Source organism: Hyperolius riggenbachi, chromosome 4, assembly GCF_040937935.1.
Source record: "Hyperolius riggenbachi isolate aHypRig1 chromosome 4, aHypRig1.pri, whole genome shotgun sequence".
In the NCBI taxonomy this organism is placed as follows: Eukaryota; Metazoa; Chordata; class Amphibia; order Anura; family Hyperoliidae; genus Hyperolius; species Hyperolius riggenbachi.
Window position 1 is genome coordinate 203,624,186 of NC_090649.1, and position 22,941 is coordinate 203,647,126.

Consider the following 22,941-nt stretch of genomic DNA (forward strand, 5'->3'; position numbering starts at 1 on the left):
GTAATATAACAGGGGGCTTTTATTGATTTTTCCGAAAAGAACAAGAAAACCAAAAACAAACAAACAAATGCGCAGATGGTGCAATTCACAAAAACTGAATACACTGTAATAGAACTCAAAATTCACTGGACAGCACCATGGTTTGACTGCACTATACGCACGGCAAAGTAACTGGCTGCACGCTACTACTAGCACAGCACAATGTCACTGAATAAACTTAGTGACTGAACAGTGGCAGTGACTGCAAGTACTAACTGAAGTTGATCACTGGCTATGAGCTGAATACAAGTGTCAGATACAGTAAAATATAGAGCACAAAAATTAGTGGACAGCGGTCTTCCTGCACTAGCAGTACAATGTCACTGAGTAAAATTAGTGACTGACCAGTGGCAGTGACTGCAACTAACTGAAGTTGATCACTGGCTATGAGCTGAATACAAGTGATACAGTAAAATAATATAGAACACAAAAATTAGAGGACAGCGGTCTGCCTGCACTAACAGTACAGTACAATGTCACTGAATAAACTTAGTGACTGAACAGTGGCAGTGACTGCAAGTACTAACTGAAGTTGATCACTGGCTATGAGCTGAATACAAGTGTCAGATACAGTAAAATATAGAGCACAAAAATTAGTGGACAGCGGTCTTCCTGCACTAGCAGTACAATGTCACTGAGTAAAATTAGTGACTGACCAGTGGCAGTGACTGCAACTAACTGAAGTTGATCACTGGCTATGAGCTGAATACAAGTGATACAGTAAAATAATATAGAACACAAAAATTAGAGGACAGCGGTCTGCCTGCACTAACAGTACAGTACAATGTCAATGAGTAAACTTAGTGACTGACCAGTGGCAGTGACTGCAGCTAACTGAAGTTGATCACTGGCTATGAGCTGAATACAAGTGTCAGATACAGTAAAATATAGAACACAAAAATTAGTGGACAGCGGTCTGCCTGCACTAGCAGTACAATGTCACTGAGTAAAATTAGTGACTGACCAGTGGCAGTGACTGCAACTAACTGAAGTTGATCACTGGCTATGAGCTGAATACAAGTGATACAGTAAAATAATATAGAACACAAAAATTAGAGGACAGCGGTCTGCCTGCACTAACAGTACAGTACAATGTCAATGAGTAAACTTAGTGACTGACCAGTGGCAGTGACTGCAGCTAACTGAAGTTGATCACTGGCTATGAGCTGAATGCAAGTGATACAGTAAAATAATATAGAACACAAAAATTAGTGGACAGCGGTCTGCCTGCACTAACAGTACAGTACAATGTCACTGAGTAAGCTTAGTGACTGACCAGTGGCAGTGACTGGCTGCAAGTAACTGAAGTTGATCACTGGCTGGCTGGCTGGCTCAGCTAGATAACAAGTATACAGTAATACAGCAGTATACTCATTCTGAACCTTCCTGCCTGCACTAAGCACAGTAATCAGTACACTCTCACTATGACTACACTGACTTCAGCTAACTGAAGTAATAATAAATCACTAACAGGCTAGCTAGCTAAATACAACTGACAAGTACAGTATCAGAGCAATGTTAGGAGTAAAAACGCTTGGTTTTTAACAATGAAAAGCGCTTGCTGAAGCAACAATGGCCTGGAGATGATCCTCTAAGTGCCACAGTCTAGCAAGGACGGAACTTTTCATCATGGCTGATGCTTTTTATACAGGGGAGGGCATAGCCCCCACTCCTATGATTGGTTGCTAGGGCCTGGCTGGGGGCCTCTGATTGGCCCAGGGAAGTCATTTCCACCCATATTCTCTAATCATGACCTAACCACATCTTTCCCTGCCATGTTCATGATCGTGAATGTGCTTTCCCAGCGTGTTTATGATCGTGAATGCATCCGGATATACAAAATCACAGACTGTCATGGCCCTGCTCCATGGTTCAACAATCAATCCACGGCTTCGGATTTCGAAGCCGAATACTGGAAAAATGCTTGTGAATCACGGCTATTCCATGATCACGAGTTCATGGTGAGCATCCCTAGTTGAAAGCGCCAGGACCAGGCTCGGATTTACATCACAGGAGCCTATAGGCACATGTGTTCTGTCTTCACCCTCCATGAACCCACAACCCCCTACTGAAACGTACGGCAAGTATGCTGGCTGGCTCAGCTGTCACCTCTAAACAATACACCAATCCCAGTTAGGACTCGACCCTCTGTGGATAAATATCATGAAATTTTATTGCATGATACTTGCAGTAGTATAAAGCATAAAAACCAACACGACGTTTCGGGCCAAGGGCCCTTTATCAAATGCATTTGATAAAGAGCCCTTGGCCCGAAACTTCGTGCTGGTTTTTATGCTTTGTACTACCGCAAGTATCATGCAATAAAAATTTAGGATATTTATCCATAGAGGGTCGAGTCCTAACTGGGATTTGTGTATTGTTTCGATGATTGAAGGGAGGATTGATGGACCTCCTACCCGATTTGGACTCCCCATCATAACTGCTATTCCCAGAGGCGGGCAGGTGTACTTTGTGTTTCAGCTGTCACCTCTCCCTTACTTTCCCTGCACGGTGTAGGTAGCCACGGGTGCCCTTTAGTATTAGGTACTTAGAAGTACCCTTCGTATTAAGTAGCGAGAGGTGCCCCCAGCTGAAGGAAAATCTCATAAGTAGAATGTTAACAGTCAGGATAGTAACCTCTTATTTACACTCCGCTTGGGACTCTGCACATGGAGAGAGGGTGGCAGGTAGAGACGGCCCGAATGGTTCACCGGCGAACGGTTCCCAGCAAACTTCCGGTGATTCGCCTTCGCCATGTAAGGAGATCTTTTCCAGAAGTTCGGTTCGCCCCCATAGTGCACCATTAGGGTCAACTTTGATCCTCTACATCACATTCAGCAGGCACATTGTAGCCAATCAGGCTACACTCTCTCCTGGAGCCACTCCCCCCCCCCCTTATATAAGGCAGGCTCCACCAGCCATTACACTGACTTGTGTGCCTGCAATAGTGAGAGTAGGGACAGCTGCTGGCAGACTCTAATAGGGAGAGATTAGTTAGGCTGTTGTAGGCTTGCTAGCTTGCTCCTTGCTGATTTCTTATTGCTAAAATAGCACCCAACAACAGCTCTTTTGAGAGCTAATCTTGTTTTTGTGATTTTTTTTTCCCTGTGTGTCCCACTGACTCTTGTGTTGCATAGGTAGCCTTGCTAATTCATACTGTGTGTGTGCCACTGTCAGGCCCAGCACATTCAGTGGCTAGACTACCTGTGTGTGTGACAGGTGCACATTGTAATACCCAGTACTGCATATACCTACCTGTTGTGTTCAGTGAACCCACCTCATCACTGCATATACCTACCTGTTGTGTTCAGTGTACCCACCGCATCACTGCATATACCTACCTGTTGTGTTGAGTGAACCCACCTCATCACTGCATATACCTACCTGTTGTGTTCAGTGCACCCACCTACCTACGTGAGTGCACGCAGTGTGATATACACCTACCTACGTGAGTGCACGCAGTGTGATATACCACTCCGTGCATACCTGTTAACTGCACCTGTGTGACTGAACATTGCATTAGTCAAGTCAGTGCATACCTTTCACTTCATCCCCCCCGATATGGACAAAACAGGTAGAGGAAGAGGTAGAGGCAGAGCCAGAGGAAGGCCACCCGGCAGGTCTATGCAAGGTCGTGTTGATGTGATTTCGTGCGGCCCTGGCCCAAAGTACAGTGCTCAGAAGAAGGCACGTCCCATCAAATCCCAAGATTGTCAGGACGTGGTTGACTATTTAAAACAGAACACCTCATCTTCCGCAGCCACCAGCGATACTACAAGCACCACATCCGCTGCATTTGACACTTCTCAGGAGTTATTTGGTGGTGAAATCACTGATTCACAGCCACTACTGCAACAACAAGATGAAGGCGCTAAGCAAGTTACACCACCTCATATGTGTGAGTTAGGCGAATCTATGGACGTAACGTGCGAGCAGGAGGATGATGATGAAGTACCTGCTGTTGGTGCAGTTTTGGAGGTGTCTGAGGTAAGCGAAGCTGGGCAGGATGATTATGATGATGATGATGATACGGATCCCACATATGTTCCTAATAGAGGAGATGAACAGGGGGACAGTTCAGAGGGGGAGTCAGAGAGGAGTAGGAGGAGACGAGTTCCTGAAAGAAGCAGGGGGAGCTCGTCATCAGAAACAGCTGGTGGCAGTGTCCTGTGCCATGTATCGCCACCTATGGACAGCCAGCCAACATGCCCTTCAACGTCAGCTGCTGATGGCACCATAGTGCCATCACCCCAGGGGAGCTCAGCGGTTTGGACATTTTTTCATGTGTCTGCCTCAGATTGGAGCAATGCCATCTGTTGTCTCTGCCTCCAAAAATTGAGCCGTGGAAAGGCCAACACTCACGTAGGGACAAATGCCTTACCAAGGCACATGGAGAAAAGGCACAAACTGCAATGGGAAGACCACCTGGGCAAAAGCAGCACACAAAAGAAAAGCCACCCTCCTTCACCTCTTCCTCTTTCAGGTGCAGCATCTTCAGCCGCTTTCTCACTTGCACCTTCTTAGCCACCCTTCTCCACTCCGCCTCTGACCTTGAGAGGTTCCTGCTCCTCTGTCCACAGCAGCCAGGTGTCTGTGAAGGAAATCTTTGAGCAGAAGAAGCCAATTTCTGCCAGTCACCCCCTTGCCCGGCGTCTGACAGCTGGCGTGGCGGAACTGTTAGCTCGCCAGCTGTTACCATACAAGCTGGTGGACTCTGAGGCCTTCCGTAAATATGTGGCCATTGGGACACCGCAGTGGAAGATGCCAGGCCGCAATTATTTCTCTAAAAAGGCGATACCCAAACTGCACCGTGAAGTGGAGATGCAAGTGGTGTCATCTCTGGCACACAGCATTGCGTCAAGGGTCCACCTGACCACGGATGCCTGGTTTGCCAAGCACGGTTAGGGCTGCTACATTACTAACACAGCCCATTGGGTCAACCTGGTGACCGATGGCAAGCAGGGAGTACGTGGCTGTGCAGCGGACCAACTTGTGACACCTCCACGGCTTGCAGGCAGGCCTCCTGCTACCTCCTCTCCGCCTGCTACATCCTCTTCGCTGTCATCATCTTCCTCCTCCTTGGCTGGTGCCGCGATCTCCTCTCCAGCTACACAGCCCCATCTCCCCAGGGCCTATGCTGCATGCCAGGTATAACGGTGTCACGCCATTTAAGACATGTCTTGCCTCAAAGCGGAGAGTCACACTGGACCAGCTCTCCTGGCTGCTCTCAACAAACAGGTGGATCAGTGGCTGACGCCGCACCAGCTGGAGATTGGCAACATGGTTTGTGACAATGGCAGCAATCTCCTTTCTGCTTTGAATTTGGGAAAGCTGACACATGTACCCTGCATGGCACATGTGCTGAATCTAGTCATTCAAAGATTTTTGTCAAAGTACCCATGCTTAGAGGACGTCCTGAAGCAGGCCAGGAAGTTGTGGGGGCATTTCAGGTGGTCTTACACGGCCATGGCACGCTTTGCGGACATTCAGTGGAGAAACAACTTGCCGGTGAGACGCTTGATATGTGATAGCCCGACTCTCTGGAATTCGACCCTGGTCATGTTCTCTCGCCTGCTAGAACAGGAGAAAGCCGTCACCCAGTACCTGTACAATTACAGTAAAAGGACACAATCTGGCGAGATGGGGATGTTGTGGCCCAACAACTGGACACTGATGCGAAATGCATGCAGGCTTATGCGGCCGTTTGAGGAGGTGACCAACCTGGTGAGTCGCAGTGAAGGCACCATCAGCGACTTGATCCCGTATGCTTACTTTCTGGAGGGGTCCTGTGCGTAGAGTGGTGGATCAAGCTGTGGAGGAGCGTGAAGAGGAACAGTTACGGCAGGAACAGTTGTGGGAGCAATTTACATCAGAACCAGATGTTTCCTCAACACCTGCGGCAGCACAGAGGGGAAGGGGGGAAGAGGAAGAGTCGTGTGGGGAAGAGGAGTCAGACTCGGATGATGATGAAGGCATTTCTGTGGAGGAGGAGGAGGCGGCGGCAGAAGAACAACCGCAGCAGGCGTCACAGGGGGCTTGTGCTGCTCAACGTTCCCGTGGTATTGTTCGTGGCTGGAGGGGGGAGGAGGACTTACCTGACTTCACTGAGGAAGAGCAAGAGGAGATGGAGTGTACGTCTGGATCCAACTTTGTGCAGATGGCGTCTTTCATGCTGTCCAGCCTGTTGAGGGACCCCCCCCCCCCCCCCCCCCGTATAAAAAAACTCAAGGGGAATTAGCTGTACTGGGTGGCGGACATGTTACCAACTCACCGGAAGGTAGAAAGGATGCAGCACATGCAGAACAAGCTGGCAACTATGCTTTACCATGCGTTTAAGGGTGATGTCAGAGCACAACGCAATAAAGGTACCACTGCCAGTAATCCTTCTCCCATGTCCACGCAGGCAAGGACAGGAAGCTCCAGCGATCTCATGGTGATGTTGGACATGCGGACATTCTTTAGTCAAACGCCTCACCTTAGCCCTTCTGGATCTACCCTCCACCAACGCCTGGACCGGCAGGTAGCCGACTACCTGGCCCTAAGTGTGGATGAAGACACTGTGAGCAGCGATGAACCCTTGGACCACTGAGTGCGCAGGCTTGACCTGTGGCCAGAGTTGTCCCAATTTGTCATCCAACTTCTGTCTTGCCCTGCCTCAAGCTTCCTGTCAGAAAGGACCTTTAGTGCAGCTGGAGGCATTGTCACTGAGAAGAGAAGTCGCCTAAGTCACAAAAGTGTTCAGTACCTGACCTTAATCAAAATGAAAGAGGCATGGATCCTGGAGGAATACTGCCTGCCCGAAGACTAAGTCAGTCCCCACAGACAGCACCTCTGCCTGCAGACTGCTTGCCTTCTCCGCTACCACTAACAGGGTCCAGGACTCCAGGTGGATTCCTGAATTTTTAAGGCCGTTGCTAGCAGCAGCCACTATACTATTTTTTCTGGTGCGTGTAACAGCTGCAACAACAAAACAAAAGGCATGTACATGTGCCCATTCCCCTTCGTGATCATTACCTTGCCGTGGTGAAGGGGCTTGCGTATCACAATGAAGCAATGACCGCCGGATATATGAGTGTCTCGGGGGGTGGCACACCAAAGATAATAAGGTCGTTGCTTCATTGTGGACCGACCAAATTTGATCAGCTGGACAGTCACTGTTGTTCTATCATTAAGCTACCACAGCCCGGCGACCATATGGGCTTGGAATCTGCCACGGCCTGCAGTCTCGCCATGGTGCGCACCAGTCCAGCAGCTGTTTGCGGTGGGTTACACAGCGAGTTTGGTGTGTCAGTGTGAAGCAGTACTCTAATTACACTCCCTGATTGATGTATACACATGCAAGATGTTTTAAAGCACTTAAGGCCTGCAATTTAGCATTCAATGTGATTTCTGCCCTTAAATGCTGATTTGCGTCAAATCCAGATTTTTCCCCGGGACTTTGGGCATGTATCCCACTCCACCATGCCCCCTCTATAGGTGTTAGACCCCTTGAAACATCTTTTCCATCACTTTTGTGGCCAGCATATTTTTTTCTAGTTTTTAAAGTTCGCCTCCCCATTGAAGTCTATTCCATTTCGCGAAAGTTCGCGCAAACCGAACTTTGCGCGGAAGTTCGCGAACCCGGTTTGCGAACCTGAAAATCGGAGGTTCGGGCCATCTTCAGTGGCAGGCACTCCGGGGAGTTGAGTGAGCTGCCTCTCCATCATCAGGCGCATGCAGGCAGAGCATGGAAAAACCAGACCTGGCCAGGACATGTACTTAGAACAATCTGCTCTCTGATGGGTTAGTGTAAGGAAACAGAGGAGCAGTGCCCGATGTAAATAAAGTGTCCAGTTGTACACAGTAAATGATTTTATAAGCAATACGGAGTCTGAAAAGAAGAGATCCATTCAGAGCATGCCGCATCACATTTATAAAGACAAATTGTTTTTGTATATACTGTATGACCAGAGCTGGGACAAGGTCCTCCAGCATCCAAGGCTGAGACACCAAAGTGCGCCCCATCCATCCCTCCCACCCCAGCTGTCACACACTGATTGCTATTAGATAAATAGGTGCCCCAGAGCCCCCAACCTCCCCAACACCTTAATCTCTAGTTATCTGGCTTGCAGTCACTGTCATGTATCCCCTTTTCTTATTTCTTTCTGCTTCAAACACAATTAGGAATGACAGCTGAATGAATTGTGCGCCCCCTCCTACACTGCGCCCTGAGGCTGGAGCCTCTCCAGCCTATGCCTCGGCCCTGTGTATGACTTTATTAATGCTGCTACTTCTCTTTATTCCAGAATATAAGGTCAGCAGATTAAATGTGGCCCTACCTGATAATGATGGATTATTTTATTACCCCAAGGAAAACAGATTTTCTCTTTAACACCTTCTTTTGCAATATTTTATTGACTTGTTTCCAAAAGCCCTGAAGATGAGAGCACACCCAAATTACTTGTAAGAAATAAGTTTGCTCTGTTCTGTGCATAGCACATCCTCCCACTAAGATTCTATCAAGTCTATTTATTGTGAATGGTGGTGATAAAGATTGATACAGTAGTTAAAGGGAAATTAATGTATCTGTTTCAGATACCCCCACCACAGCTTTTGGGGCCAACATGTCAGTTGAGCTGTCTTCTGGTATTTCTACATTACCATCATAAAGCTACATATATCTGCATATCATAGAGCTTATTCCTCCTCTCTATGCTATCCTCCAGTATTTCTATATAAATATTGGATGACATTTTGGGTAGTGCTGTTTCAATTAGCACCTGTTTCACCCTATGTGATGTTACTCAGTATTGATCTTCAGCAAAAGATGCACAAAGGCAAGTAGAAGCTGAAGGCAAAAGAAGAAGTTCAACAGTTCAACATATTGCCTCAATCTCTCATGTTTATAAAATAAAGGAGGCCACTTCATCTGAGACAAATGTGCATGTGTGCATATATATGTATTTTAATTGTACAGTTTTTTATATGATACTCTTGCTTTAACAAGAATTATTGCATAATGAAGACATAGTGCCATTTGAAGACATCTGTCTGTCATGAGGAAATGCTTTTTTTTAAAAAAAATCTAATGATGTGCCACTGATACAATAATTTAATAGCTTTAAATAAATGGCCTTGCAAAAGCACCAGGTGGCCAACCATGAAAGTGCAATAGGCCCTCTCTCCCACATAACAATGAGTATAAAAAGTTTCAGGGAATAGAAGGTTCCTTCTGAAAGACAAGATACAGTACATGTGTTGTTACACATCTTTCTATTTTCCACATCTACTGCCCACAGTTCTCCAAATACATAATCCAGCCCTGGTGGTCTGTGACTTTTCAGGTACGAGTCATCTTCAAGGTCACTAGTGCATCTCTCAGCTTTCGTAATTCTCTCTCGGGCCATTTCATACGGAAATGTAAAAATCTGCATCTGCAGACTATAAATCTAAGAATTTAGCATGTATTTCATAATTTCCTAATAGGAGGCAGGGGAGGACTGGCCCAGGGGGACGGGGGGCAATTGCCCCCCGGGCCGCCCGAATCTTAAGTAATTAGGGCCAGCCGCTGCTATACGCAGCGGCTGCAGACATACCACAGGTGACACGTTCGCAGTGGGGATCGCAACCTCGCGCGATATTTCCCGGCAAGTTGAAGTATCCAATCAGAGAATGGGCTGAGGCGGCTGGCTGTGGTGTGCCCTGTGGTGTGCCTGTACTTCTTCTCCCTTCTTGTCACTGAGTTACACTTTGCTGCCTGCCTGCTACTGCTGTCAAATTCAATTCTCTGCCCAGGCCAGTGCCCTCTGAGTTTTTTTTTGTGTGATAATCATCCCCATTCTGACCCTGGCCTGAGGGGGAACGTTTTTTCTTCTTGTGGTGTGATTGAGGCAGGGGAGGGGGGAGGCAGGCAGTTAGGCACTGTCAAACAGGTAGTTGGAGGGGGGGGGGGGGTAGGTGTCATCGCCGGGGGCTGGGAGGCAGCGAACAGCCGACTGCAGAGCTGCGGAAAGGGACATGCTGGGAGCTTGGGGCTGGACGAGCCCTGGGTAAGTAGCACTTATTTTCATAATAAAAAAAAAAGCCTGATAACTCCTTTAAGGTTAGGCATCAGACACAGACAGGTAGATTGTGCGGAGAAATGGGGTTAGGCATCAGGCACATAGTGTGTGTGTGTGTGTGTGATGTGTGTCTGTGTGTGTGTGTGTGTGTATATATGTGTGTGTGTGTGTGTGTGTGTGTGTGTGTGTGTGTGTGTGTGTGTGTGTGTGTGTGTGTGTGTGTCTGTGTCTGTGTCTGTCTGTGTGTGTGTGTGTGTGTGTGTGTGTGTGTGTGTGTGTGTGTGTGTGTGTGTGTGTGTGTGTGTGTGTGTCTGTTAGTCATCACAATTTGAAGATTTGCACACAAGAAAGATATGGCTTTGGGCTGGGGATGCCGTGAAACGGGTCTCTAGTTTGTGTTGTCCCCCCAGGCCAAAAGGTCCCAGTCCTCCCCTGATAGGAGGTGATCACCATAAGCAATGTGGCACCATTGAACTGCTGTTCCCTATCCTCCATAGCTTGAACCACCTTCTTCTTATGTCGGAGCAAAATGGCATCTAGGCCTGTTTCAGCTAATGCTCTAGCCTACGTTCTGTCTACTCCTTTTTGAGTGGAGAATGGGACATCCCCTGATGCCAAGTAAATAGGAAAGTCAGATATGGTGTAATAGATCACTTTTGGTGTGGTTCAGGTGTACAGGATACTGTAATACAGGAATGATGTCACCAAGCTTTCCTGTATACTTATTTCTTCCGCTATGCCTCTATATACTTTAATCTTCTTCTATCATTACTTCTGTATAAGTCTTTGTTTTTGTTTTTCTTTCTTCTTGTTTAAATCTCCTATAACTCTTATGTCAACCTCTTTATTTACTTTTTATTCTTTTATCTTGATTGGATTGCACCAAGAAAGAGAGAAGTATACGTTGTAGCACGGTAGCACGTAGTATATAGAAAACAGAACAAAAGATAAAAAAAGTTTAAACGGTGAAAAATGAAGGATGTCATTACCGTCCATTGCATTCCCTTGTGGACGCATCATTTTTTTAAAATAAATTTGTGCCTGCATGGTTGCAGTAGCTGTAAGGCTTGGCTTCTGGTATTTAAAATAATGTTGTTAGGCTTGACAGGTTATGTCCTCACTCAGTCATATGCCTCAATCTATTACCGCGGCTCTGAACCCGGCCCACATCTTCACCTATAGACAAGCCCCGCATGAACGGGACATGTTATTTGTCTCCTGACGACGGTTACCCCCAGGTCTTAAGGTGCATGGCATACAGACTGATGTATAGAGGAATAACATGTTAGAGCCCTAATGAGGCTAGTAACACATTCCAACATTCAGCAGTATCACACAGGGTTATTACCTAGAGTCAGAGGAATGAAGCAATCAGTGTCGTTGTCAGTAGTGGCAGAGATATCGATTGCAGATTCTCAGTATCAAGAGAAGGTTCAACAATCCACTGGCAAAGTTCAGGTAATGAGTAAACCAGGTATGATGCAGTTTAGACAAGTCTTCATGCACAGTTATTCAACAGGTAATGGACAGTCCAGGTTATGAGATAGTTCAAGCAGGTCTGCGTGCAGTGTTATGCAACAGGTAATAGATGATGCGCGTTATGACACAGTTCCTATTGGTCTGCATGCAAAGTTATTCAACAGGTAACAGATGCTCCAGGTAGTATGTGATTTACAAGAGACTGCGTGCACACTGTTCAGATGACTGACAAGGATAGTAGGATATACTTATCGTCCAGTTCAAGTAGCATGCAAGAGGTATCAAGTAACAGGCAAAGGTTGGTCCAGGCAGCCAGCAAGGGTTATCCAGTAACTAGCAAAGGTAGGTCCAGGCGGCAAGCTAAGGGTATTCAGTAACTAGCAGCGGTCAGTCCAGGTGGCAGGCAAGGGGTGTCCGATAACAGGTAAGGTCAGTTCAGGCAGCAGACAAGGATTTCCAGGAATCAAGCAGAGGTTAATCACAACAGACAAGAATAGTCAAATAGAAGCCAAGGTAAATATCCAGCATATCATTAACAAGTGAGTGCGCACCCAGCAACTACCCAAAGCTATGCTTATCACGGGCAATGACTGGGAGCACTCTGCAGGTTTAAATACAATACATCATCCAATCAGTGGCCGGCCACACTCAGCATATCCAATCACACAGCAAGGCCCTGCCTAGGTGTCAGCTGTAAAGTCAGCTGACACCGCTCTGTCAGCTGAACGGAGTCAGCTGACTATTGTTTACCTTTGCGGAGGGCGTAGTGGGAACGCGCCCTCCGCCTGTCAGAATGCGCAACCTGTGAGCCACCAGCAGCGTCATCAGTGGGGAACAAGCACCGATACCCGGAATCGCCGGATTCCGCCGGGTCTCGGCAGCAACAACAACATCAACAGGTACATTCCTTATAAATGTAAGAATTCACTGGTTCTGTACACTGCTGCAACCTAATTTCCAATTATGCCATCACAGGAGCAATGAAATGAGGAATTACGGTGTGCAATCTCTTGGTTTAGTATATTCCCCTCTTTTACTTATCTCACCACTACAAGCTAAACTTAGGACTTTCAAAGATGCATATCAAAATAAATGCAAGTGATATTGGCGGAAAAAACTTGTTGAAAAATGGAGCATGTGCTCAGTTATATATTGCAATGAAAGACCAAAACAAAAAACGTAGGGTTTAGAGGCCAGTGAGAGTTTGTCAAATATCCATAAAGCGTAACATTTATTACAATGTGATAAAATTCAGGTAACTAGAAATCAATAAAACACCAAATCCATGACCATGTCAGTGTACAGGGAGTGCAGAATTATTAGGCAAGTTGTATTTTTGAGGAATAATTTTATTATTGAACAACAACCATGTTCTCAATTAATCCAAAAAACTCATTAATATCAAAGCTGAATATTTTTGAAAGTAGTTTTTAGTTTTAGCTATTTTAGGGGGAAATCTGTGTGTGCAGGTGACTATTACTGTGCATAATTATTAGGCAACTTAACAGAAAACAAATATATACCCATTTCAATTATTTATTTTTACCAGTGAAACCAATATAACATCTCAACATTCACAAATATACATTTCTGACATTCAAAGACAAAACAAAAACAAATCAGTGACCAATATAGTCACCTTTCTTTGCAAGGACACTCAAAAGCCTGCCATCCATGGATTCTGTCAGTGTTTTGATCTGTTCACCATCAACATTGCGTGCAGCAGCAACCACAGTATCCCAGACACTGTTCAGAGAGGTGTACTGTTTTCCCTCCTTGTAAATCTCACATTTTATGATGGACCACAGGATCTCAATGGGGTTCAGATCAGGTGAACAAGGAGGCCATGTCATTCGTTTTTCTTCTTTTATACCCTTTCTTGCCAGCCACGCTGTGGAGTACTTGGACGCGTGTGATGGAGCATCGTCCTGCATGAAAATCATGTTTTTCTTGAAGGATGCAGACTTTTTCCTGTACCACTGCTTGAAGAAGGTGTCTTCCAGAAACTGGCTGTAGGACTGGGAGTTGAGCTTGACTCTATCCTCAACCCGAAAAGGCCCCACAAGCTCATCTTTGATGATACCAGCCCAAACCAGTACTCCACCTCCACCTTGCTGGCGTCTGAGTCGGACTGGAGTTCTCTGCCCTTTACCAATCCAGCCACGGGCCCATCCATCTGGCCCATCAAGACTCACTCTCATTTCATCAGTCCATAAAACCTTAGAAAAATCAGTCTTGAGATATTTCTTGGCCCAGTCTTGACGTTTCAGCTTGTGTGTCTTGTCCAGTGGTGGTCGTCTTTCAGCCTTTCTTACCTTGGCCATGTCTCTGAGTATTGCACACCTTGTGCTTTTGGGCACTCCAGTGATGTTGCAGCTCTGAAATATGGCCAAACTGGTGGCAAGTGGCATCTTGGCAGCTGCACGCTTGACTTTTCTCAGCTCATGGGCAGTTATTTTGCGCCTTGGTTTTTCCACACGCTTCTTGTGACCCTGTTGACCATTTTGAATGAAACGCTTGATTGTTCGATGATCACGCTTCAGAAGCTTTGCAATTTTAAGAGTGCTGCATCCCTCTGCAAGATATCTCACTATTTTTGACTTTTCTGAGCCTGTCAAGTCCTTCTTTTGACCCATTTTGCCAAAGGAAAGGAAGTTGCCTAATAATTATGCACACCTGATATAGGGTGTTGATGTCATTAGACCACACCCCTTCTCATTACAGAGATGCATATCACCTAATATGCTTAATTGGTAGAGAGGATGATGTGGTCAAAATACTCATTTGCCTAATAATTCTGTACTCCCTGTATAGATACAATATGCGGTCTAACACACATTTCATAGCTATACAGCTACTTCTTCAGAGTCATGATATTGCAAGTAGATGTTCATGATGATAGAGATAAAATCACAAAGTCAAGTAAGCACAATACTATTATATCCTCCCGGATGCTTAGAATATCGACAAAAGATGCAAACAGGTCTGGGGCTAGATGTGAGTCAGTGTGGCTGTCACTGCATACCTACCCGGTCATCCCGTACCACTGAGACTATTACCAGCACAGCTACTATCAGCTTGTTAGCTACAGTTACTCAAAGCATTACTCACATCTGACCCCACCCTATTTTTCCTATGTAACTGCACTGTGAATAGATTAACAATTGATGCTTTCCTGTACATAGTCAGCTGCCAGTTGGAAACACTCTGATTGTTTCTCATTCTCAGTGAGGCTGGACTAGTCCAAAACCGGCCAGTAATGTCATATTTCTACTATCTACTGTAAGTGACAACAACATAGGAGAAAAGTAATGTATGGCTCATTTTGCTCTGGAAAAAAACATACTTCTTATTTGTCTATGTTTGCACATATTTAAATTTTACAATTTTTCACCATAGTGCCCCTGTAAGGTTCCCACTACTGATGCAATCTTTTTCTCCAAACTTACCACTTCTACGTAATTTGAGGGACAACATAAAGTATCCATTCAAAGTATATTCACACAGTTTACCCTTCTGCTACATAGATTTGGTAAGATTGGATAAAAAAAGATTGTATCATTAGTGGGCACCATGACAGTCAAGATTTTTCTTTTACTGTATGTTACACTTAAAGAGAATCTGTATTGTTAAAATCGCACAAAAGTTAACATACCAGTGTGTTAGGGGACATCTCCTATTACCCTCTGTCACAATTTCGCCGCTCCCCGCAGCATTAAAAGTGGTTAAAAACAGTTTTAAAAAGTTTGTTTGTAAACAAACAAAATGGCCACCAAAACAGGAAGTAGGTTGATGTACACATAGAAAATAGATCCATACACAAGCAGGCTGTATACAGCCTTCCTTTTTAATCTCAAGAGATCATTTGTGTGTTTCTTTCCCCCTGTAGCTATCTTCCACTGAAGTGTCAGGCTGTTTCTTCCTGCAGAGTGCAGACAGCTCTGCCTGTATGTAATTCTTCAGTATGTGAAAGCCCAGCCCGCTCAGAGGAGGATTTATCCAGCTTGTAAAAGATAATAGAGCAGAGAGAAGCTGCACTAATCTAAATAACACACAGGCAGTGTGCAGAGAGGGGCCTGGAGGGGGGAGATGTATCACAGAACCACAACACTGAAGAACTTGGCAGCCTTCCAGACACAGGCTGACAAGTCTGACAAGAGAGAGATAAGTTGATTTATTACATAGATGGTGATAGTAGAACGTGCTGCAGTAAGCCAGAGCACATTAGAATAGATTTTGGAACTTGTAGGATGGAAGAAAACCGGATGACATTTTTGTTACCGAGTCTCTTTAAAGAGACTCCGTAACAAAAATTGCATCCTGTTTTTTATCATGCTACAAGTTCCAAAAGTTATTCTAATGTGTTCTGGCTTACTGCAGCACGTTCTACTATCACCATCTCTGTAATAAATCAACTTATCTCTCTCTTGTCAGACTTGTCAGGCCTGTGTCTGGAAGGCTGCCAAGTTCTTCAGTGTTGTGGTTCTGCTATGAACTCCCCCATCCAGGCCCCTCTCTGCACACTGCCTGTGTGATATTTAGATTAGTGCAGCTTCTCTCTGTTCTATTATCTTTTACAAGCTGGATAAATCCTCCTCTGAGCTGGCTGGGCTTTCACATACTGAGGAATTACATACAGGCAGAGCTGTCTGCACTCTGCGGGAAGAAATAGCCTGACACTTCAGTGGAAGATAGCTGCAGGGGGAAAGAAACACACAAATGATCTCTTGAGATTCAAAAGGATGGCTGTATATAGCCTGCTTGTGTATGGATGTATTTTCTATGTGTGGACATACTGTACATCAATCTACTTCCTGTTTTGGTGGCCATTTTGTTTGTTTATAAACAAACTTTTTAAAACTGTTTTTAACCACTTTTAATGCGGCGAGAAGCGGCGAAATTGTGACAGAGGGTAATAGGAGATGTCCCCTAGCGCACTGGTATGTTTACTTTTGTGCGATTTTAACAATACAGATTCTCTTTAAGGTTGTCATACACAATACAATAATATGATCTAATTTATGCCAACTTAAATTATTTTTTTATTTGTTTCAGGAATTTAATCGAATTTCCTGTTGGTGAGTTTTCTGAAAAAATTGAATGCCGTGGGATAGGTAGTAAATTTCTTGAATTATAGACCCAAGCAATTTTTTTAAGAGTTTTCAATCATACATTGGTCACTGCATAAAATAAAAAACAAATTCCCCCACCACAAAATAACATAGACTCTCATAGATGCATGTGGGTGCTGTCAGAGTTCTGACAGGTCCATTTGTATGTTGCATGTTTTGTATAATTATACACATTTACTAATCATTACTCCATATTTTTATGCATACCAAATAAAGTTATATTTAGGTACTTCATGTATAGGCAAACGCAGGGGGGAATTACAGCTGCCCAGAATCCACCCTTAGACCAGGGCTAGTGCAGTGTCTGGGGACAGGCATAAGTTGAGATGACAGAATATCTCCATGCATCCTGCAGCTCACAGCACCGTGCTACTGCCTGCACATTCTTTCCCGGCCACAGTTGACTTTGGATGGGGCAGCAGCGTGTGTACAGAGCATGGAGCAGCTTTGGGGAACTTAACAGGGTCAGGTATGAGCACAACCCTGTGCCCTGCTATGTGACTGCATCACTTTTCTCTTCATTACCAATGTCGGTTGTATCCAAAATGCTCCTGATCGATCCCTTTGTCAATCGGGAGTAGATCAGACATTTAGGAAATAATTGTCAGATCCTGTCGGTCAGGTGAGAAATTGCATTACAGTATGTGTACCCAGCATGGTGACCTACCATATTATTATTCTGTATTGTGCGTGGCTGAGGGAGACCTTTCAGGAATTCCCCCCTTGAAAATCCTGGGTTTGTCTCTGTCAAGGCTACCCCTTTTGGGAATGTGCTTCTAGTTTAAAAACAAAACAAAACAAGAAACAGAATGCCAGTGGCGTCCCTACCATAGTGCGCAGGGGGGCGTGGCGCACCGGGTGACAGACACCCAGGGGGGTGTCACCACGACCCCCCATAGCAGCACAGCAGGAGGGTGAAAGCAGCGCTATAAGGAGGGGCTGTGGAGGCAGCGGTGGGGAGGGGGGAAATATCCCCCCCCCTCCCTCACCTGGGACCCCTCCTTCTGCCTCTCTCCCTCTCAATAGCTAACTGTCAGGCAGTGCAGGGGTGGCCGGAGGCGTGCTAAGAGTTACTCACCTCCTTTCCGCGTTCCAAGCGTGGAGCCGGAGCGCAGCGTCATGTCGTCACAGGTCTGTCTTCAACGCCGCCCACTGTGCTTCCGCTAATTAGGAAGCACAGTGGGCGGCGTTGAAGACAGACCTGTGACGACATGACTCTGCGCTCCGGCTCCACGCTTGGAACGCGGAAATGAGGTGAGTAACTCTTAGCACGCCTCCGGCCGCCCCTGCACTGCCCGACAGTTAGCTATGGAGGGGGAGAGAGAGGCAGAAAGAGGGGTCCCAGGTGAGGGAGGGGGGGGATATTTCCCCCCTCCCCACCACTGCCTTCACAGCCCCTCCTTCTAGCGCTGCTTTCACCTTCCTGGGGGCAACTATACTAGCTATACTGGGGGCAACTATACTAGCTATACTTACTGGGGGCAACTATACTAGCTATACTGGGGGCAACTATACTAGCTATACTTACTGGGGGCAACTATACTAGCTATACTTACTGGGGGCAACTATACTAGCTATAATTACTGGGGGCAACTATACTAGCTATACTGGCGGGGGGGCAACTATACTAGCTATACTTACGGGGGGCAACTATACTAGCTATACTTACTGGGGGCAACTATACTAGCTATACTGGCTGGGGGCCACTATACTGGCTGGGGGCAACTACTAGCTATACTGGCTGGGGTAAACTATACTTACTTGGGGCAACTATACTGGCTGGGGGCAACTATACTAGCTATACTGGCTGGGGGCAACTATACTAGCTATACTGGCTGGGGGCAACTATACTAGCTATACTTACTGGGGGCAACTATACTAGCTATACTGGCTGGGGGCAACTACTAGCTATACTAGCTGGGGGCAACTATACTTACTGGGGGCAACTATACTGGCTGGGGGCAACTATACTAGCTATACTGGCTGGGGGAAACTATACTAGCTATACTGGCTGGGGGCAACTATACTAGCTATACTTACTGGGGGCAACTATACTGGCTGGGGGCAACTATACTGGCTGGGGGCAACTACTAGCTATACTGGCTGGGGGCAACCATACATACTGGGGGCAACTATACTGGCTGGGGGCAACTATACTAGCTATACTGACTGGGGGCAACTATACTAGCTATACTGGCTGGGGGCAACTATACTAGCTATACTGGCTGGGGGCAACTATACTAGCTATACTGGCTGGGGGCAACTATACTAGCTATACTGGCTGGGGGAAACTATACTAGCTATACTGGCTGGGGGAAACTATACTAGCTATACTGGGGGTCACTATGCTAGCTATACTGGGGACCATTATACTACCTATACTGGGGCCCACTATACTAGCTATACTGGGGACCACTATACTACCTATACTGGGGGCCACTATACTAGCTGTACTGTGGACTACTATACTGCCTACACTGGCTCCTGGCACTACCTAAACTAGGGGGCACCTCTCACTACCTAAACTATCTAGGCCAGCCAGCCCAACATCACCACCAGCCAACCAGCCCAGAATCACTGGCAAAAAGGCCACAGCATCACCCCCAGTCAGGCCAGCATTTACTTCAACCAGCCAGGCACAGCCACAGCATCACCGCCAGCCAGGCACAGCCACAGCATCACCGCCAGCCAGCCCAGCCACAGCATCACCGCCAGCCAGCCCAGCCACAGCATCACCACCAGCCCAGCCACAGCATCACCGCCAGCCAGGCCACAGCATCACCGCCAGCGAGGCCACAGCATCACTGCCAGGCCTTTCAGTCCACACATCATCCCCAATCCAGCCAAAAACAGTACTGCCAGCCAGGCACAGCAGCCAGTAGAGGAGAATTCAGAAGCCAGGTGAGAGGTGTCTACCATATTAAGGGGGCATTCTGCCCATTTATGTGAAATGATGTCTATTTATGTGCCTCATGACTGCTGAATTTGTCTTGTTGGTGGCCTCATGATTGCTGAATTTGTCTTGTTGGGGGCCTCATGATTTGTTGGGTGCCTCAAGATTTCTGAATTTGACTTGTTGGGGGCCTCATGATTGCTGGATTTGTCTTGTTGGGGGCCTCATGATTGCTAACTGTGAGACTATGGGAAAAGCTGAATCATAATCATATGAGACAATAGCCTTAAACCTACTTTTTTATCTTTTTAAAACAGAAAATTAAAACTGGGGGGAGGGGGTTTCTAAAACAATACATTTTTCAGGAATAGGATGGATGAAATTGTTTATCTTCACAGTTTATTTTCAACTTGGATTTTCCATAATGTTCACGTATGAGTTAAAATGTTTGTATTTAGTTTAAACTGCTGTTGGCGCTTTGCGATAGATAAGTGACTTTTGGGTTGCAGTTTGTGCACTCAACCTCCAAAAGGTTCGCCACCACTGTCCTTATCTAATGTCCCACCATTGCTAAGTTCATGTAAATTTGTCTCCACCTGTGACCACACCCACATTTTGGTCCATGACCACACCCATTTTTCAGCGCAGCCGCACAATGTAGCCCCATTTTTCGGCTAAGCGCGCCGCACGTTGTCTTCCTGATTGGGGGGGGTCTGTGGATAATGAGCACCGGGTGCCAAATACCCTAGGTACGCCACTGCAGAATGCCATACACACTCAAATGTAAACCAATTTAAATATAAATTGAATGCCCTCCATGTACCTGACAACACAATTGACAATAGTTGACTCAATTGTGAACAGTGGGGACCTTTACTTACTCACTGTCACTCCAGGCAAAACATTGCTAAACAAAATCATATTTACCATCTCCTTGACTGATGAAAGATTGTAGCATATTGTTGAACAATGTCTCAATCCCAAAGTACTGCCAGAGGACCTCTTCTTCTGGCGAGACAAAGAGCTGTAGTTGGCTACTTTGTCATACATAACCTAAAGTTCTTGTTTTTGCCCACCCATTACATGCTCCTGTAGGTCATCAAAATTGCTCTCATGCTGATGGACAAGGTTGTATAGTATACATCTGGGTTTTTTTACTACCATGCCCATTTTGTCTATGGCAAGCATAAAGGCACTGTGGAAAACCATTCATTTGTTGATCAGTATGCTGCACTCGACTATGCATTTGGTTCAACTGAGGCGATGATTAAAAACATTAAAAATCTTTATGTCTGGTCCAGGCTTGCTTTGAGTATGGCTGCATCAGATTGTTATCCAGCAGGAAGACCCTGTCTTCTGTTAAGACAAATAGCATAGGTTCTTTATAAACAACAGATTGGGGTGGGATTCTTCTTTGGCCACCCAGTAGATCCTGTCACATCACAGAGTTTGGTGATTATCATTGAATCTGTGGGAGTCCCATAAAACCCCCATCACGATGGCAACAAAATTGTATATGTTGCAACAGGTGAGGAACACAAACACACTGATTCACACTGATTAGGTCAATGTAGTGAGATTACAAGTAGTGCAGGACACACCACAAAGTCATCTTCTGCAGAGGGGGGAAGTCTGCAAGGTGCTATTGCATCAGTACAGCAGAGGCTGCATCCATTCCAGCAGTGCGCCAAACATTCTCTGTGGGTGAAGATGGCACATTTGTTTGTTTGTTTCTTACGTAGATTATGTAAAAAGCCCAGGTTGTATGAAGGGGTAAATCTTTAGGTCAGCATGGGGTGCATCCATTCTTCATTTCATAACAGAAGGAATAATTGCCGTATCCAACATCAGCTCAAAACTGTCACACAACTGCAGCTTTAAAAATACACATTGTCTCCTCTGACACACAAAGGAAAATGGCCACCAGGGCAGTACACTCCTCTAAACTCCTTGTACTTCTATAAATCAAGGGTGTCAGTTTGCATACTGCATCTATAGCATTTATGACGGGGTGACCAATCACCCAGGTTTAGGTTTCTGAAAAAATCACTATCAATAGCTAATAAAACACCAGTGTAAATGAAGCCTAACATTTTGCATTGTAATCCTTTCATGAAGTACCGGAACATATGCTAGTTATTATCATAAAATACACTTACATCATATATAAGATTTCCAGAATCACCATCTCCTTCTGATATTCTCAAGTAGCTCACAAAAAGAATGTCAAGAGCATTTTGAGGACCTAAAATTGTAGAATGAACAATGTCACATTACACAAAACACTTCCTAACACAACTTAAAGGAAGATACTAAACATCGTTCAATCCTTACCATTTTTAGAACTTGCATTGGTTCCATTCTTAATATCACTTCCATTGCCTACAGGGAAAAAATAATTATACAAAGACAAATACAACTTAGGTGGCGAGGTGGCATGGCATAGTGGATCTATGGCCTTGCAGTGCTTAAAATGAAGCCCTTATACTGAACATAAAGATATGAGACTCTGTTATCTTCTTTAATTTACCTTCAGTAAAACACATACAAATGAATCATCCCAGAAGTTTATTTTATTTTCACTATAAGATTTATTTAACCCTTTTCCATATTATCCAAAACTAAAATATTTTGTTTGATGATTCCCTGCCATTTCTGTGGAGCTTTATGCTCCAAGTGCTGGATGCAGTGGTTCCCAGGAAATAGCTAGCAATAAGTTACAAAACACATACTGTATTCTGGTAATTGTGTATAGAACATCATATAACAAATGTGCAAAGCGGTAAACATGAGAACCTCAAAGTCCTTAGACAATTGCTGAAGGTTAAAGGACTATGCATTCCCTTGCGCCTCTGTATTGGGCAGTTGTCTTATATGGAGGACATACAAAGGCACCTGTTACAGTGGAGAAATAAGGTAGTGATTTTTTTAGGCAGCATACTGGAGGGAGGGAAGCCAAAAGGGTGTGTGTTAGGGTTGGTGCATAATGTAATTTACTGTAGTTAAAGTGACACTGAAGCAAAAGAAAAACTTATGATATAATGAATTGTGTGTGTAGTACAGATAATCAATAGAACATTAGTAGCAAAGAAAAGAGTCTCATATTTTTCTTTTCAGGTATATAGCTTTTTTATAACATTGCATCATTCTCTAATATTTGCAGTTTGCAAACTACCCTCTGCATTTTAAACAATGAAACAGAGCAGAACTAAACTAATGACCTGTTGAACTTCTCTGCAGTAAAACATATCTAAAGTTGTCTTTCATTGTTTCTTTGATGTATTAGTGCTTCAGAAAATTGCATTGCTCTCTGACTAAATTAGTCAGAAAACTCAGATAAGCTCTTTTGCATAGATAG

General features: G+C 45.2%; 1 protein-coding gene across 5 annotated transcripts in view; it reads right to left on the reverse strand.

The window, feature by feature from the left end:
* Window positions 1-22,941, reverse strand: part of LOC137571708 (uncharacterized) — a 173,760-nt gene that overhangs the window by 62,345 nt on the left and 88,474 nt on the right. For 4 of the 5 annotated variants that reach the window (XM_068281255.1, XM_068281256.1, XM_068281252.1 and 1 more), the window contains 2 exons: window positions 21,918-21,965; window positions 21,743-21,828 (listed from right to left, as the gene is read on the reverse strand). In XM_068281255.1, coding sequence (XP_068137356.1) covers window positions 21,743-21,828; window positions 21,918-21,965 — 134 coding nt within the window. The remainder of the gene's footprint in view (window positions 1-21,742; window positions 21,829-21,917; window positions 21,966-22,941) is intronic. The other variant, XM_068281254.1, reaches the window with a different exon arrangement.